We start from the raw sequence: 17399 nt of genomic DNA on the forward strand, positions 1-17399 counted from the left end.
TTTTGTAGGTAACGGATATCAATGAGTACTAATAATATAATATTCACATCCGACCCATTCATAAACGAGTATTAAAATATTTGTTACAGATTTTTTGTTATCCCTACTTTCCTATAAATTAAATAAAGTTATCATAAAGTTAGTAGAAAATAATTACCAAGTAAAACTTTAAAATAAACCAAAAAAAAGAAAAAAATAGTTGAATAATAAAAACAGAGAAAAATAATGAAGTGTGATATTGGATGAGAAAGTAAGTATGCAAGAGAAAGCAGAGACCATACACATATGTTTGATTTAAAAGACATTAATTTAAAAAGTTAATAAATAATAATAAATTTGGATAGATGAGGTGTGTATGTGGTTGTTGTGACAGTAAGTGTAGGAAGGGTGTTAAAAATTGATTGAATGAAGAGGAAGATGTGTTTGTAGTTGGGAGAGTAAATAGAATCACCCTTAAAGAGTGACAACAAAACATACAGATTAAAATTGGTAGTTGGATAGAGCAGTTGAAAATAACACTCTCAACCACATCCATTCTCTTCCATTCTCATCAAATTTCAATTTCTTTTTCTTAATCTTCTCATATAACACATTACTTTATCATCTTCCATATGATTGAATAAAGACCATTACCTAGTTCAGACAGCATGTGACACAGGAAGAACTTTTGCCAATGAATCATTCGAAACAGACCACCATTAATACGTATCCGTTATATTTTTCAATCAACTTCATTTTCAACCATTTTCTTAAACGAGTTGGTGATCCATGACGTAATAATTTGTTTACAAAAGAGATGAGATGGAATTAGGAGGAAAGAAAAAGGATTGACTGATGTTTTTTTAGAAAGAAGATTAATCATTGATTATTTTCAACTTTCTATCATATTTGTATAATCATATCTATGTGATGTACGAGTGCTATGTTATTGGTCCAATGATTAAGTTATTACGAGATTAGTATTAACATTAATTAACTTAGTAAAACATAATTACTATCAACTGAACAGTAATTAAGATGTTGATAATAAAAAATTTAATTTAAAAATTATAAATATATGTTTGAGGTAAAGAGATATATTATTACATTTATTATGCATTAACGGTTATAACTAATAAACAAATACTGATTTTGATATCAAAATACTTTTTACAGATAATCTTCTAGTTTGACCAAAGGTTCAAACGGAAATAAAGACAAACACTTAGATATATAAAACTTATAATCTCAATTCCTAACTAAAATGATATTGTATGATATTTTATCTTTCAAGTTTGAAAGATCTAATATAACATGACTTCTACCCCATAATAAATACTAATGAAAATTATCAATTTAATTAATACGTAATATTTTACTATTTAAAAAAAACATAATTTATAAAAATATGGTATCATTTTTATAATTTTTGATAAAGTATTAGATACAATTTAAATAAAATCATAATTTATGTTTTGAAAGTCAGATAATAAATTATAATTTTATCTAAAAATCGTAGTTTATATCCTTTTTCTAGGATAATTATTTTGAAACTTTTAGTTGTCGTTGATGTTTAGTTGCATCTCGTGTAATGTCACGATTCTTTTTATATAACGTTAAAAATACTTTTTTATTTCATTTTTCATCTATTTTTCTCAATTTTTTCCTTGATTTGGAACTACGCTCGCTAGTTAAGGCACGTTTCCCTCTTCCTGTTGTACATACGGAAATAAAAATTAGGTTTAATTAGTGATTTAGTCGTCTAATCAATTGATTTGGTTTATTTTAGTTTTCTTATTATTTTTTAGTTTAATTTAATTATTTAATTTTTTACAAAGATTTAATTTGGTTATTTATGTTAAACTTCATATATGTCATGTTAAAGTATGGTCGTACCATGTCATACTCATGTTATTATATGATAATCTAACAAACGATAAATTATATTTTTTTTTAAATTAAATTTTTACAAAGTGAACACAATATGAACGTGATGTGAAATAATTAAATTAAATTTTTAAAAATTATAATAACTAAATTAAATAAAAAATAAAATAAAATAAATCAAACTAACAAATTAGATAATTAAATCAACAACTCTAAAAATTGTGCAAAATAGTTTATACTCGATAAATATATCTTATTGGCGGACATAGTCACTATTACTGGCTATGCATCAATTTGATGAATTATATAAAAGTATGAAATAAACTACCAGGAAATAATTACATTTTAAGTTGTAGAAAATAATAAGTAAGTTAATAAGAAAACTCACTTAATATTTCTAAAAAAAAATATAAAAAAGGGTGAGATATTGGGTGGTGGCTTTTCCCAACTTGTGTTTTGTTTCACACTTACAGAACTCAGACCTCATTAAAAATATTCACTTGTATTTTTCATTTTTTTTATTACATTATGGGTATTTTAAACAATATGTAAATTTTTATCCAAATAAAGAGTTTTTTGGTACAAAAACCATATAAAATTCAAACAATATCATCTCTTATATTCTTGTTATCTTATATTAAAAAACAATAAATTTTATTCTTAAAGAGTTATTTTTCTCTCTTATTTAATTTCCAAAAATAAAAAATTATAAATAATATCGAGCATTATAAAGTATACTAACTAATTTCACAAAATTAAAAAAATCCTTTAAATTATTTTCTAAACGTAATAAAACATATCAAAGGATTAATGTTTTTTGTTTAGGTTTTAAAACAAGTAATCATTTTAATAAATTAAGTTTATGTGTTTGTCTAATTTAGTCATTGAAAAAGTATTTTTATTTACTTAAATATGATCTGTTTAATAGATCAGTAATTATTTAAAAAATATTTTAAATTTAAACAACTTATTGGAGAGATGAGTTGGATGATTTAATATTTGAAAATGTGAGGGAGGAACTATGACCAATTAGAAAGTGGTATGGGAGAGTTGAATTTACTAGGGTACTCCCAAAGATAGAAACGCAACAAGAGTATCGGTAAGGAGAAATGGAGTGGTGCGTGTCAATGCCAAAGATAGAACTACATGCTCACCTCAATGGATCCATCAGAGACTCCACACTTCTGTAACTTCTTTTCTTTTATTTTTCATTCACTCTTTATGCTTTTCCCATTCTCCAACATTCTGAAATTTTACATTTTTCTTTCACAGAGACCTCGCTAGAGCTTTGGGTGACAAGGGTCTCATAGATTTCTCCCAGGTCGAACATGTTATCCTTAAAAGTATGCCCCTTTTTCTTCTCCTACATCCTTGTTGTTCTTGATGTTAACTTTGGATTTCCCTCCCACGTTTAAGTTGTGTTTTGCTGCGTGGCTCATTTTGTTTGCGAAAAAGGGTACGAAATTAATGACAATAAAAGAGGAAAAAGAATATCAGAATGAAAAAGGCAAAAGGGGTACAACCTGAAATTCAATTTTTTTGAATTTATGGACTGTTTCTGATTTTTTTTTAATCTGCTGCAAGCAGGACTTAGCCCCATATATACCCATTTTTGTGTTTTAAAGCTCGAATTTGATTACGGCTATTTAAATACAGATGATCGTTCATTAAGTGAGGTATTCAAGTTGTTTGACTTAATCCACATTGTTACGACCGATCACTCGAGTATTACCAGAATTACCAAAGAGGTATGTTATTGTCTTCGTGCCCACTGCCTGCCATTTGTATTGTATTATTCCATTTTCTTTTTTCTTTTGCATTTATGCAAACAACTTGTACAAGCAGGTTGTTGAAGATTTTGCATCTGAGAATGTTGTATATCTGGAGCTGAGAACCACACCAAAGGTAACATGTGGAGCTCGGTTGGTTATTTTGTTTGTTCTTGTTTCCATGGATTGGATGAGGAAAGTGTTTTCGTAATTATGTGTAGAAAAATGATTCCCTAGGAATGAGCAAACGTTCTTACGTGGAAGCTGTTCTGGAAGGTCTAAGAGCTGTCAGTTCAGTAGATGTGGCTTTCATTCCTAACAGCGAGGAGCCTGTGAATCTTTCAAGCACATTACTCTCAGATGCGAGTGATAAATGTAATGGAAACACTAGAAAAAAAATATTTGTTAGGCTCCTCTTGAGCATTGACCGTAGGGAGACAACAGAAGCGGCAATGGAAACGGTGAGATTCTAAGCAGAAGTATTTTGGCCAAAGTTAAGTCTGTTTGTTACTGACTTGGAGCACTTTACTTATCTGCTGCAGGTCATGCTTGCACTGGAAATGAGGCGTTTTGGGGTTGCTGGAATTGACCTTTCTGGGAATCCAGCTGTTGGTGAATGGTATATCAGATTGATCTTGGACTCTAGTGAAGTGATTTATTTGATGTTTTAAAAATTGATGCTAGAGCCAGTCTTATCTTTTGTAGGATTACATATCTGCCAGCATTGATGTTTGCTCGACAGCAAGGTCTTTATGTAACTCTTCATTGTGGAGAGGTGATTAATCTTTTCTTTGTACCTTTTATCCTGGTGTTTCTCTGGCAGTTTTTTCTTTCTGACTGTGTGTTCAGGTATCAAATTCAAAGGAGATACACAATATGCTTGACTTTCTCCCTCAGAGGATTGGGCATGCTTGTTTCTTCGAGGAAGAACATTGGAGAAAGCTGAAGTCGTCTAACATTCCGGTCAGACCGTTACTTTAGTTATATTAATGTTAACGCAACAAAAATGGTAGTGTGTCTTGATTTACGTGATTTACGTTATATATAAACAGATGACTTATCCATCGTGTTTTTCATCTTCATTTTCAGGTTGAAATTTGTTTGACATCAAACATTAGAACATTGTCTGTTCCAACGATAGATGCACATCATTTTGGTAGGATATTTTGTTTATTTTTGAAATCGATGATGATAACTAAAAGAAACTCAGTGTTTGTCCAACTTTACATGAGATTTTACGGGCTTAAAAGTGATTTGTATTTTGATTACCAAGGCAATTTTTTCTTTTTTAATTTTACTTTTGGTTGACAAAGGAGAGAAGTTTTGGGCTAGCTACAAGTTTTTGATTTTGAAACAGATACAAAACAGCAATACTTGCTTTCAGATTTTCTTTCCCCCACTTGAAGCTAGTTATCCCGAATGAGCCTGAGAAAAAGTGCCCCTTCTTTTCAAGAGAATCTGATTCTCTCTCTTAACACCATGCGTTTGTTCGTGCAGTTGATTTATACAATGCAAAACATCCTTTAGTCCTGTGTACTGATGACTCGGGCGTATTTTCTACCAGTCTCTCCAACGAATATAAGATCGCTGCTTCTACGTTTGGTAAGATTTCACTTTTGTCTTGCAGCCAGTGGAATTCAAACTAATAGCTAAACTCTGCTGACTGCTTGTTGGTTTGCCTAATATCTAGGCCTTGGACAGAAGGAAATGTTTGAGCTATCAAAGAACTCCATCGAGTTTATATTTGCAGATGATGTAGTAAAGGAGGTTTTAAGAAAAACTTTTGATTCAGCAGCTAAGAGTCTGACATTGTAGGTAGAGTGTCACACTGTGGTGATATGGTGATGTTTTTAGGTATATGTTGATGAAGTGACTCTCGTATGAGCCAATTTTATATTTGACCAGTTGGAATAATGGGCGGCTATGAACTAGTCCACTTTGCCATACAACTGAACAAAATACCCTTTTGGAGGCTTCAATCCAAACAGCTTAGGCAGTAATCCACCTTGTCTGTTAAGTTGATAGATAGGCATATGTGAAAGGTAACATAAATTGACTACAATGATTTTTCATCCTCACGGCATCTTTTGGACTTCATTATTGATGATCATTAAGTTTGCATTTAGTTCTGTCAATGTATAGTGTTTTATGTTTAAGTAACTAAATATCTAACACTGGATACCAAACTCTGACCGCTAGAGTTGTGGTTAATTCCTAATCACACGGCTAACATTTCCTATAATCCTTCATTAGCGGAGGAATGCTTAAGTATGGTCAAAGTCGTGACATGTCGTGTTGAACTTATTTGGAAAAACAACTGCTTGCCACAGTTGAAGTTGTTCAGTAAAAATAAGTTTTAAAATCAATAATTTGATTTCGAATTTTTTAATGCATCAATAAGGTGTAAAAATTCATTAGTTATATGCAATATGTTATTCAAGGATAACGAGAATTTTTTACACTGATGATAGACTCAAAAAAGAAAATAACAAAAACTTTTCTTTTTATGGGAATCCAAGCCCTTAAACCTAAGTCGCTACTAATAATTTTCTTCAACCAAATAAAATTTACACAATTTCAAATAAGACTTTTCTCACCACTTCACTTCAAGATAATGCTTTTGTATGCACTTTCATCTTGAAATCAGTTAGTTAAGTTCTTGAGTCTTCTACCAAATAGCCGGCCAAGGTTTCTTCCTTTAAGTGTAATAAAAAACCCAAATTAAAGTTCAACAGCCTTATTGCCTTCGTTCCATAATTTAATATTTTATAAACAAGTATATTTTTCAAACTCGACATCTACGAAATATCGTAATTGCAGTACTATAAAATAAATAAATAAATAATAAATACCTAACATCCTTGAAAATCAAACGTTAACTAATGCGTAGCATTTATTTGTCCAAAACAGTGTCTTTCTTTCTTTTCTCTTTTCTTTAAAGAAAAGAAATAAGGGAAGAAAGAAAGAACACTGAATTTGATGGCATAGGTGCGCATGTGGGTTGACGGGTAACACAGCTTGGGTTCGTCTTCTGAGTTAGTGTGCGCTAAAGCTGATTACATTATTCTGTTTTCCGGTATTTGTTGAAACATCAATCAGCATTCGGCATTCAACCGCACGATCCGATTCGGATCCGAATGCGGCACCGTAACGTAGAGGTCATTCTCATCAACAATTCAATGGGAGTACGTAACTGAATCGTGAATTCTCGATCCAAAATCGACAATGTCTTGGGGTTTGGGTTGGAAGAGACCTTCGGAGATTTTCCACCTCACTCTCAGCTATGGCACCGATGATCCGCCGGAGAATATCGCTCGCACCTCATCCTCTTCCCGGTCCTCCTCTTCCTCCTCTTCTTCGTTGTCTTCGTCCGCTTCCACTTCCTCAATCATCTCTCAGGATCAGGACCTCGGGTTTCGCATTGAATTGGATTGGTCAGCGTCGGAGGACGAGGACCAGGTGGCGCTGAAGCTTCAATCGCAGCTGATGGTGGCGCTGCCGATGCCGCAGGACACGGTGGTGGTTGAGCTCTCGCCTCGGGACGATGATGAGAGCGTGGTGGATTTGGTAATGAAGGTTGTTAAGCGACGAGAGCCTCTCAGAGCGGTCACAATGAGCAAAGTTGTTGCCTCCGGTCAGCAGAGCGACGGAACTGGCGTTTTGATACGCTTGTTGCGCTCTGATTTGCCGTCCTCCACGCCGCCGTCGACGCCAATCGTTGGAGATGCCGCCGTTGCCGGCTCCGGCAACCACTGGACCAGTCTCTCTGTTCTGAGCCTATGTGGTTGTGGCTTGTCGGTGAGTGTTGCTTACTCTTTGATGGAACTCGCACTCCTGTGGTTTATACCTGCTGCCAAGACAAGTGAATTTTATGAATCTGCTGTTTGTTTGTGTGATATGTGTAGTTTCCGAAATTGGAAGTGTTAGTCAGTGATTCGTTTGATGTCTGCTATATTCTATGGTAACATATGAAGGATTTAGGCTATGTTTGGATAAAAGTTAGGAACATGCATTTGTAAATTCTAATTCGTGATCCCGACTTTCAAGGTATAAAATAAAGAAACAAGAATTTGTTTCTTTGGAAACAAAAGTACTTCTGAACTCAAGTAGCATCTAAAAATACACTTGTATTGTATTATTATGTCTTCTTGCCTTGCTTTTTCCCTCCTTGGTGATCAGGAAGTGCTCGTATAATTGTGGTGGAGTTGAAGTCAAATGTTATTGAGTTGGATCGGGGATGTTTTGAGCACGTTGTTACTATGTACAGGTATTTCCAGTGGAGCTTACACAATTGCCACACCTTGAGAAACTCTATCTTGATAACAACAGGCTAAGTGTTTTGCCGCCTGAGCTCGGTGTGCTAAGAAGCTTAAAAGTGCTCAGGGTTGACAGCAACATGGTTGTTTCGGTGCCTGGTAAGCTTTCATTGTTTGACTACTACCATAGATGATATAGGTAAGCTAGACGTGTTCAAGTGTGCCTATCAGTGGTGGAAATATTTGTATATCCTCTAATATAAGTATACTGAGTAAACATCTTCAGATAGATCTACGTGAAAGTAAATGAGTAATAATGTTAGATACATGCAGCTTCCAACTTAACACAAAACATAGAAAGCATGATTGCATTGGGTACGGGAAGTCCTAGCCCCACTTACTGCACCAACATACTTGATTAACCTTATGGAGTTGGGGAACACACCCAATGTTAAACCCTGCAGTATCTACACTTAGGATATTTCCTTAAGTAACTGATACTAAGATTAGTGTTTCTAATAAAATAAGTCCTTGTATCTGATTTTTATTTCTTTGAGCAGCGGAACTGAGACAGTGTATGCAGTTGGTGGAGTTGTCATTGGAACATAACAAGCTTGTTAGGCCACTTCTTGACTTCAGGTTTTTGGTTTAGAAGATTTTGTATAAACTAGTCTAGACTCCACGTAATCCTCTGGTCTTATTGTTACCACTCATGGCAGGGCTATGGCTGAACTTCGGGTTCTTAGGCTATTTGGAAATCCTCTTGAGTTTCTTCCTGAAATTTTGCCCCTCCATAAACTTCGCCACCTTTCTCTTGCAAATATTAGGATTGTGGCAGATGAAAATTTGAGATCGGTGAATGTGCAAATAGAGGTAGCACTTTACAAACTAACTAGACTACTTCTGACATTATCCTTTTAAAACCTAACACGTTCAATTAAACATGTTTTTTCTTGTCAGTACAGATGGAAAACAGTTCTTATTTTGGTGCTTCTAGGCATAGACTCAGTGCCTTCTTCTCTCTTATATTCCGCTTTTCTTCTTGTCATCATCCTTTACTAGCATCTGCACTGGGAAAGATAATGCAAGATGAAGGAAATAGAGCCTTTATAGGTAAAGATGAGAATGCAGTGCGACAGCTTATAAGCATGATAAGTAGTGACAACAGTCATGTGGTATGTTTTACTGGGTCTAGATATCACAATTTTTAAAACCTTTTCTACTGCTATTTGGTGACTGTCCTTAATATTTTACAGGTTGAACAAGCCTGCTCTGCTCTTTCATCCCTTGCCTCTGGTGATTCCGTAGCATTGCATCTGATGAAAGCAGACATCATGCAACCAATTAGGACAGTTCTGAAGTCTGGTGGTCTGGAAGAGGTAATATCTGTATTGCAAGTTGTGGTCAAGTTGGCTTTCACTTCTGATAGTGTGGCTGAGAAGATGTTGACCAAGGATATTTTAAAATCATTGAAAAACTTATGTGCCCATAAAGATCCAGAGGCAAGTTAGTTTCTTTTCATAGATAATGATTTAATTGATTCCTTGTATTGCATAGTCCTTTAAGTTTTAGGTTTGTCCTTCTATTAGGTACAAAGGCTAGCATTGTTAGCTGTTGGGAGTTTAGCCTTCTGTCTGGAAAATCGTCGAATACTTGTTACTTCTGAAAGCTTACGAGAACTTCTCTTGCGCCTGACTGTTGCAACTGAGCCACGTGTTTATAAAGCTGCTGCTCGTGCTTTGGCAATTCTTGGTTTGTCTTTGTATATAAAATTCATTTGTTTCTTATGATGTTTTATCCTGATCACTGAATGGGCTTCTTCATTTTTTTTCTTTTGTAGGAGAAAATGAAAACCTGAGGCGCGCAATTAAGGGGAGACAAGTGGCAAAGCAGGGACTACGCATACTCGCAATGGATGGAGGTGGAATGAAAGGTCTAGCAACTGTACAAATGCTAAAGGAAATTGAAAAGGGATCTGGAAAACGAATACATGAGTTGTTTGATTTAATATGCGGCACTTCAACGGGCGGAATGCTAGCTGTTGCGCTTGGGATTAAGTTAATGACTTTGGAAGAATGTGAAGATATATACAAAAATCTTGGTAAGGATGTTGCTTAGGAATGGTATATGTCATTTATTTATTCTCTATCAATCTGTATATTTCTACAATTCTAGATGAACTGATTCAAAACAATTGGTATCAGGGAAGCTTGTTTTTGCTGACTCTGTTCCCAAGGACAATGAAGCTGCTACTTGGCGAGAAAAATTGGATCAACTTTATAAAAGTTCATCACAGAGCTTTAGGGTTGTTGTTCATGGATCAAAAGTATGTACTTCTTTCCATTATGCTGCTGCATTAACACTTTTTTTTATAAAACTCATGTTAGGTATTCACTATGTACTTTTGGGAAGTCAGCTATGCTAACACCTTAAAGGATATCTATCATTTGTTATTACATGAAAATTTATTAAACAAAAAGAAAAACGATGAAACAAAAAGCATGGGGGGATCAAACCAAATGTTAGCATTGACATTTACTTGTCATATGTATATGTTTGTGTATCTATATATAATAGGCATTTGACAACTTACACTCGCCAAATTTTAGGAGTAAGTAAATAAGTTATAGCGACTTCCGTCTTTTGTGCAACTTGTTACTCTTTCTAGAAAAACTTGTGGGTGCAAGTTATTAAATGCATGAGGTTTGCTAGCTTACACCCACTTAGTTTTTAGATGAAGTTAGCGAACTACAAGTTAAATTTCTTAAAATATATCCAAAGTGTAGGTTGCTAATTTATTCATTCTAAAAATCAAGTGGGTAAGTTAGTAAATCCTCCTCCCCGCCCACACGTATATAGGGGACTCGCTAATATACACCCAGCTATATTGAATAAAGGTCTGTTAACATGTTACACCCATGCATATTTTAAGGTAAACTGTACTTAGTTTGCTAACACATACAAGTGGGTGTTTGTTATCATACACTGCCAACACTTGCTAATACACATAATTTTGACAAAGATATAATTTTCTGTGAACTTTTAGTTATTTTGACAAAGATATGGTATATGTATGTGATTTTTCTATGCCCTAAAATGAGTGTTATGACTTGTTAACTTTCAGCACAGTGCAGAACAGTTTGAGAGGCTATTGAAGGAAATGTGTGCTGATGAGGATGGAGATCTAATGATAGATTCTGCAGTGAAAAATGTGCCCAAAGTTTTTGTTGTATCAACCTTGGTGAGCATGATGCCTGCACAGCCCTTCATATTCCGCAATTATCAGGTTCATATTTTTTATTGTTGTTTATAAATGCTGTTAAAACACATTTGTTCGTTGTTCTTAAAGTGTTTTTATTATGATATATAATTCTCTGTTCCTCTCTGCCTCTATGTTGTTACTATCTATAATGCAGTACCCTGCTGGAACACCTGAGGTTGCTCTTACAACATCGGATAGTTCAGGGATCAATGTATTGTCATCGACTGTGGGTGAACAGGTTGGCTATAGGCGCAGTGCTTTCATTGGAAGCTGTAAGCATCAAGTATGGAAGGCCATCAGAGCATCGTCTTCTGCTCCATATTATCTAGACGATTTCTCAGATGGTACTGATTTGTCTGCTTTTATTTGCATCAAATTTTCTGTATTTTAGTCTTAGTTATTTCTATTTCTGTACTATTTTGACATGTATTTGCTTTCATGCTCCAACGTACCTTAAGATCTCAATCGCTGGCAAGATGGTGCAATAGTAGCAAACAATCCTACAATTTTTGCCATAAGAGAAGCACAACTTCTGTGGCCTGACACAAAAATTGACTGTCTGGTTTCCGTAGGATGTGGTTCTGTTCGAACTAGGGTAGGTAATCTTCTCAGTTTTTAATTCTGCTCTACAATAATATGCTGTGTTTAGAAAAGAAGATCAAGGGTTTGGATAGTTATTCATTCTAACCCTTGTTTCACAGGTCTGTAAACATGAAATTAAAAAAAAAATATTGAAATTATGGGATTTCAAGCATAGAAGGAGGTATAGTGATATAAGGGAATGAGATACTATATTGATATTAACCAAGATGTTTTACAATGTTTTGACGTGTTTATAAATTTAAAGTACTAGCCCTTATTTATACTGATCATAATCCTAACTAATTAGAAAAATAAATCATGGTAAGGAAATGTGGTAATTTATCTTAAAGTGAATAAATAGGAAACTAATCCTAGACCAGAATCTAAGTTATGACCGTGATAATTTTGGATATTTGCACAATCCATATACTCTAATAAATGTGATAAGTAGTTTTCATTTTTGGAGACGTCTTGCTGACTACCAAAGTTTGTAAGTTAATTTTTTTATTGTTGTACATTAATACTTCTGTAGGCACGGAAAGGAGGTTGGCGGTATCTGGATACGGGGCAGGTATTGATTGAAAGTTCATGTTCTGTTGATCGGGTGGAGGAAGCTTTAAGTACATTGTTACCTATGCTTCCTGAGATACAATATTTTCGTTTCAATCCAGGTATAATGTTTATGCTTGAGTTCGGGAATGAAGCATCTTTCTTTGCCTTTAAATTTCGTTTGATTCAATTTTCAGTAATTTACTATTTGCTTTAAATGTTAGCACCATTTATTTTCTTTGTTAGACATTCTTGGAAAGAACTTCAATTCTCAATAAGTGTTCTTGGTGTCTTTCCTCGCAGTTGATGAACGTTGTGATATGGAACTTGATGAGACAGATCCAACTAACTGGCTAAAGTTGGAATCTGCAATTGAAGAGTATATACAAAAGAATCATCAAGCATTTGAAAATGTGTGTGAGAGATTGCTCCTTCCATTCCATCATGAGGAGAAGTGGTCAGAAAATCTGAGACATAAATTACCCAAGACAAACGAACCACTTGAGGGTATTGTGGATTATATGTTGTTTGCACTGTAAAATTTTACATTCATTGCTCCCCTTAGACATTATGGCTCTTCTATTTTATTTTATCAGGAGCCAATGGCCCAACCTTAGGGTGGAGGCGTAATGTACTACTGGTTGAAGCATCACATAATCCAGATTCTGGAAAAGTGATCCACCATGCCAGGGAACTTGAGTCATTTTGTGCTCGTAATGGCATACGTCTGTCCCTCATACAGGGTTTGTCTGGGATTGTGAAGACAGTGCCATCAACAACATTCCCAACTCCATTTGCATCGCCTTTGTTTACCGGAAGCTTCCCTTCAAGTCCCCTCATGTATAGTCCTGATCTTGGTCAGAGGATTGGACGAATTGATCTGGTCCCACCACTGAGTTTAGATGGTCAATTGGGAAAAACAGTTGCATCACCTCCGGTGTCACCTCGAGGTCTTAGACAGCTCTCTTTGCCCATTAAATCATTGCACGAGAAATTGCAGAATTCACCACAAGTGGGTGTTATACATTTGTCTCTTCAAAACGACTCTGATGGCTCAATTGTTAGGTATTTGCTAGTATGATTAATTACTTTCATGAATGTCTGTTCGCTGTCACTAGTTATTTTTCTCTGTGCCCATAGAAGCTTGATGCTGTTGTCCTTTTATTTAGTTGGCACAATGATGTGTTTGTGGTGGCTGAACCTGGAGAGCTTGCCGAGAAATTTCTACAAAATGTTAAGTTCAGTTTGTTGTCAACAATGAGGAGCCATCGCAGAAAGTGTGCAACTCTCCTGGCAAATATTTCTACTATTTCTGATTTAGTTGCCTTTAAATCCTATTTTCAAATTGGAGGCATTGTCCACCGATATCTAGGCCGTCAAACCCTAGTATATCTTCTTTCCCTGGTGTTTCTTTATTCATTTTAGATCAGATTTATATATCTATTACAAACTTAAGGTTTTTCTATATAGGTTATGGAAGATGATCAAGAAATTGCTTCATATATGTTTCGTAGAACTGTCCCTTCTATGCACCTATCCCCTGAGGATGTACGATGGATGGTATGTGTGCTTTGCTTCCACTTTACTGTCCTTTGGATGTACATTTTATAGCTTCACTCAAACTGCTAAGAACTTTCACATTGGCTGTTACCCAACATTCACTGTCATCATCTGACCAGGAGTTTTAAGATATGGAATGGTGATTGGGTGTTGGTCACTTGATTATACATGATTCACTTTTATACAGTGAAAGAAGTTGTAGTACAGATCCTAAGAATGATTCACTTGATACGGCTTAATTCGTTTCTGTTGCTAACTTTCTTTCGTGAGTGATTCTTCAATCTGGTTATCTATATGGATGCCTTATTTTGGAGAATATGAATATGTGGAGGGAGTAGAATTTTGGGAAACTCACTATTTGAATTAGACCTTTACTGTGGCACAACACCAGCTTTTGCTTATTTTTGAAGCATCTGAACTGTGTAGGCACTGAAAATTTAAAGATCATCTACAGCCATTAGTGTCTATTTTTATTAGTGGAAGAAGGGATAAGTATTTTAGTTTGTTTTATAATATCAAGATAAATAAGTAATGTCCTTTGGGTTGAATAAGAGTGAGAAGTTCACAATTATGGATTTAACTTCTCTAGAGTGAATATTTTTTTTTGGAGATAAAGTGCAGAGTTATAACATGTGATGAAAAAGTCAATGGTGTGATATTCTAATAAAATAATTCATATTGTAACATGCTATAAAAGTTGTTAAAGTTATAATAATTATTAAATATAATAAAACTAGGTATATGATTAATTTCTCTATGAAAAATATACATGAAATAATGTATTTATAATAATGAGAATGTGGGCTAAGCCCAAATACAAATGAATATGTAAAAATAATATAATTAACACAGGGAAATAAGTGCATATAAATATAATCATTTGATATAGGTTCTTAATATAAATCGGAGCCATGCTTTCCCTCATTGATTGTTTCAATGTATGATTTTTGGTTGGATGGACAGAGGGATAGAGGAGGCGAGGGGGTTACGGGGAAATATGTGTATTTTATGTTGTTGTATGACATGTTCTCTGCTACAACAATAATTTTCCTGTTGTCGTAGGGATATGAAGGAGAGAAATTTGTAGTCAAATCCTGTCATATTTGTGGAATTTTTAACTCATTTCTACTTTCTCCTTTTGCTGGTATCCTGAATTACCTAGGTTGGAGCTTGGAGAGACAGGATCATAATATGCACAGGGACACATGGACCTACTGCTGCTCTTATAAAGGCCTTTCTAGACTCCGGTGCCAAAGCTATTGTTTGTCCTTCAAATGAACCTCCAGAGTCTCAGACGAGCAATGTTGATGGTTACCAAGAGTTGAATGCGGTGGAAAATGGAAAATTTGAAATTGGAGAGGATGAAGCAGATGATGAGGCCGTACCCAACAGTCCAGTAAGTGACTGGGAAGATAGTGACCCTGAGAGATATGGGGACCACACTTTGTCTTTTTGGGACGATGATGAAGAGGAACTGTCACATTTTGTTTGCCATTTGTATGATTCATTGTTCAGGGAAGGTGCTAGCATCGATGTTGCTTTGCAACATGCTCTTGCCTCGTATAGAAGAATGAGGTATGTGTGCCATCTCCCCGGCGAACAATAATTTTGATCACTTAATCTCACAGAATAAAAGACAAAAATAAAACATGAGCGAGGGGGTGAAAGATAAGAAGCGGAGTGTCTGTATGAGATCATGTTCTATTAAATTGTAGTCGATAATCAGTTTTGAGGCTCATAAAAGGTATGCTTTTATTGCTGTTTACGTATCCCTTGCTATTTTATTCAGTTTCTTGTTCATCAGTTCCTATGTAACTATGTAACTGTAATGACATTGGAGGAGGATTAGGGCTTCGTATTATATGTATGTATTATAGTCACACATTCTCATACTTTTTTTAGCCAATCATATATTCCTACGCCCAAAAGAAATACAGACCAATTTCGGCTTTTACTGCCTGCACCTCCATCATTACTAACTGCTTCCATATCAATAGTTAAAAAGACTAAAGTACCCTCCCTCGATGTACTTAGCACTGCTAGTTGGATGTCAAATTTGATTATAAATAAAGATATTATTTTAACATAATATCAAAAAATAATTATAAATAATTTCAAATCTCCATCAAAATATATATTAGAAGTAACAAATTATTTTAAACTAATTTGACCTGTTGACTATATTATTGTTATTTTGGCTTATTCATTATCACGAGTTCATAAAAAAGGACGAATTCTTCTTCACTTTTCCTTTATTAATATTTGGTGGATCCATTCATATATCAACACTTTTTATTACGAAAATTGGGATGCACTTTGTATTTATTTCTATGAAATGATTATTCTTCTTAATAACATACAAATTGAACAATATTCCAAGTTCCCTCCAACTTGGTCTTTCTCAATATCAACTGATAGAGATATCTCAAAAACCCTCCTTCTTGTTAAATATAATGCAAGAATAACAACAGTAAACGCAGGTTCCTTTAAACAATAACCCAATCAATGAATAACATGGTTCAACACGAAGCTGAATAGACTATACTTAGAGCTTTTGCACTGAAAATACAAATTGATAGACTTAATTGCATTACAGCATATGTATATGAATTTAGGAGTCTATATCCCAAAAACAAAAATTATCTCCCTTAAACTTCAAACACAACAATCCCATCTCATTAAATAACATTTTTCCTTCCAAAACGCAACAAATAGATTTATCCTACTTTTAAGACTTAAAAAGGAAAATTGTGTAATTTTATTATAATTATTTTCAAAACCATATTATTGATATTTTAATTGATTGGTGGAAGATTACACTCACATTTCCTACTCATTAAATTTAATTAATGGATATTCTGTTATTTTCATATTAAATAACTATGTTAATCGTATTAATGTCGAAAAATTAGTATTAGCTCACTGATATAGAAAAAAATAATAATAGCGATATTCATTCTATAAGGTCATTTAATATGGTTTTTCTTCATTGAACTGAAAACATGTTAAAACACTCTCTGGAAGCGATACCAACAAATAAACTCTAGGAAAAGTGCAAAGAAATCATGTTTTTAATTGATTTATGTCATTTATTTCTAAAATCTTATTTTATTATATGTTATGTAAAAAATTAATCATAGAAAACAAAAGAAAAATATTATTGAATTATTGACCTACAATAAAAATTATTAAATTCGAAACTACTGTAAAAAAATCTATGAATAAAAAATAATTAGATTAAAATTAAATCTCTTAGCTGTCTATTTATAAAATTATTACAATTTTAAATAAAAAATAATTAAAAGGTATATATGTATCTATTCTATCGATGTCCCAAATACATGTTTATAGAAATTTGAAGATCCAATTAAAATAGTAAATAATTAAGAGATCTACTAATTAATTTATGTTATTCGATTAGGTTAACTACAACATTTCACAGAGGATGGAAAACATCTCAATATTCATTCCTTCCTTTTCGAAAGCCTGACATACAAAGGAATGATAAAACCTCATTTCACGTTTGTTAGTCTATTTTTTATAATTTCGATATTT

At 33.9% G+C, this 17399-nt stretch overlaps 2 protein-coding genes across 3 annotated transcripts; both read left to right on the top strand.

Annotated features, from left to right (window-relative positions):
• The first annotated feature begins 2892 nt into the window (after positions 1–2892).
• Positions 2893–5760, top strand: LOC108334810 (N6-mAMP deaminase). The gene is made up of 11 exons (XM_017570746.2): positions 2893–3052; positions 3139–3209; positions 3523–3614; positions 3712–3771; positions 3857–4096; positions 4178–4254; positions 4341–4410; positions 4485–4598; positions 4725–4791; positions 5133–5237; positions 5326–5760. The coding sequence occupies exons 1-11, from the start codon at positions 2976–2978 to the stop codon at positions 5448–5450; spliced, it is 1098 nt and encodes a 365-aa protein (XP_017426235.1). The 5' UTR covers positions 2893–2975; the 3' UTR covers positions 5451–5760.
• Positions 5761–6498: 738 nt separating this feature from the next.
• LOC108345228 (phospholipase A I) lies at positions 6499–15587 on the top strand. Of its 2 annotated transcripts, none has more exons than XM_017583812.2 (18): positions 6499–7433; positions 7903–8050; positions 8452–8530; positions 8611–8764; positions 8857–9066; positions 9148–9393; positions 9481–9643; positions 9732–9992; positions 10096–10217; positions 11016–11177; positions 11308–11497; positions 11612–11748; positions 12268–12406; positions 12588–12791; positions 12881–13349; positions 13454–13670; positions 13755–13844; positions 15007–15587. In XM_017583812.2, exons 1-18 carry the CDS (start codon positions 6861–6863, stop codon positions 15448–15450), a joined length of 4008 nt encoding a protein of 1335 aa, XP_017439301.1. In that variant the 5' UTR covers positions 6499–6860; the 3' UTR covers positions 15451–15587. The 2 variants fall into 2 exon arrangements, with proteins under 2 accessions (XP_017439301.1, XP_052732032.1); XM_052876072.1 differs by having other exon boundaries at positions 9148–9270.
• The last annotated feature ends 1812 nt before the right edge of the window (positions 15588–17399 follow it).

Source organism: Vigna angularis, chromosome 1 (assembly GCF_016808095.1).
Source record: "Vigna angularis cultivar LongXiaoDou No.4 chromosome 1, ASM1680809v1, whole genome shotgun sequence".
In the NCBI taxonomy this organism is placed as follows: Eukaryota; Viridiplantae; Streptophyta; class Magnoliopsida; order Fabales; family Fabaceae; genus Vigna; species Vigna angularis.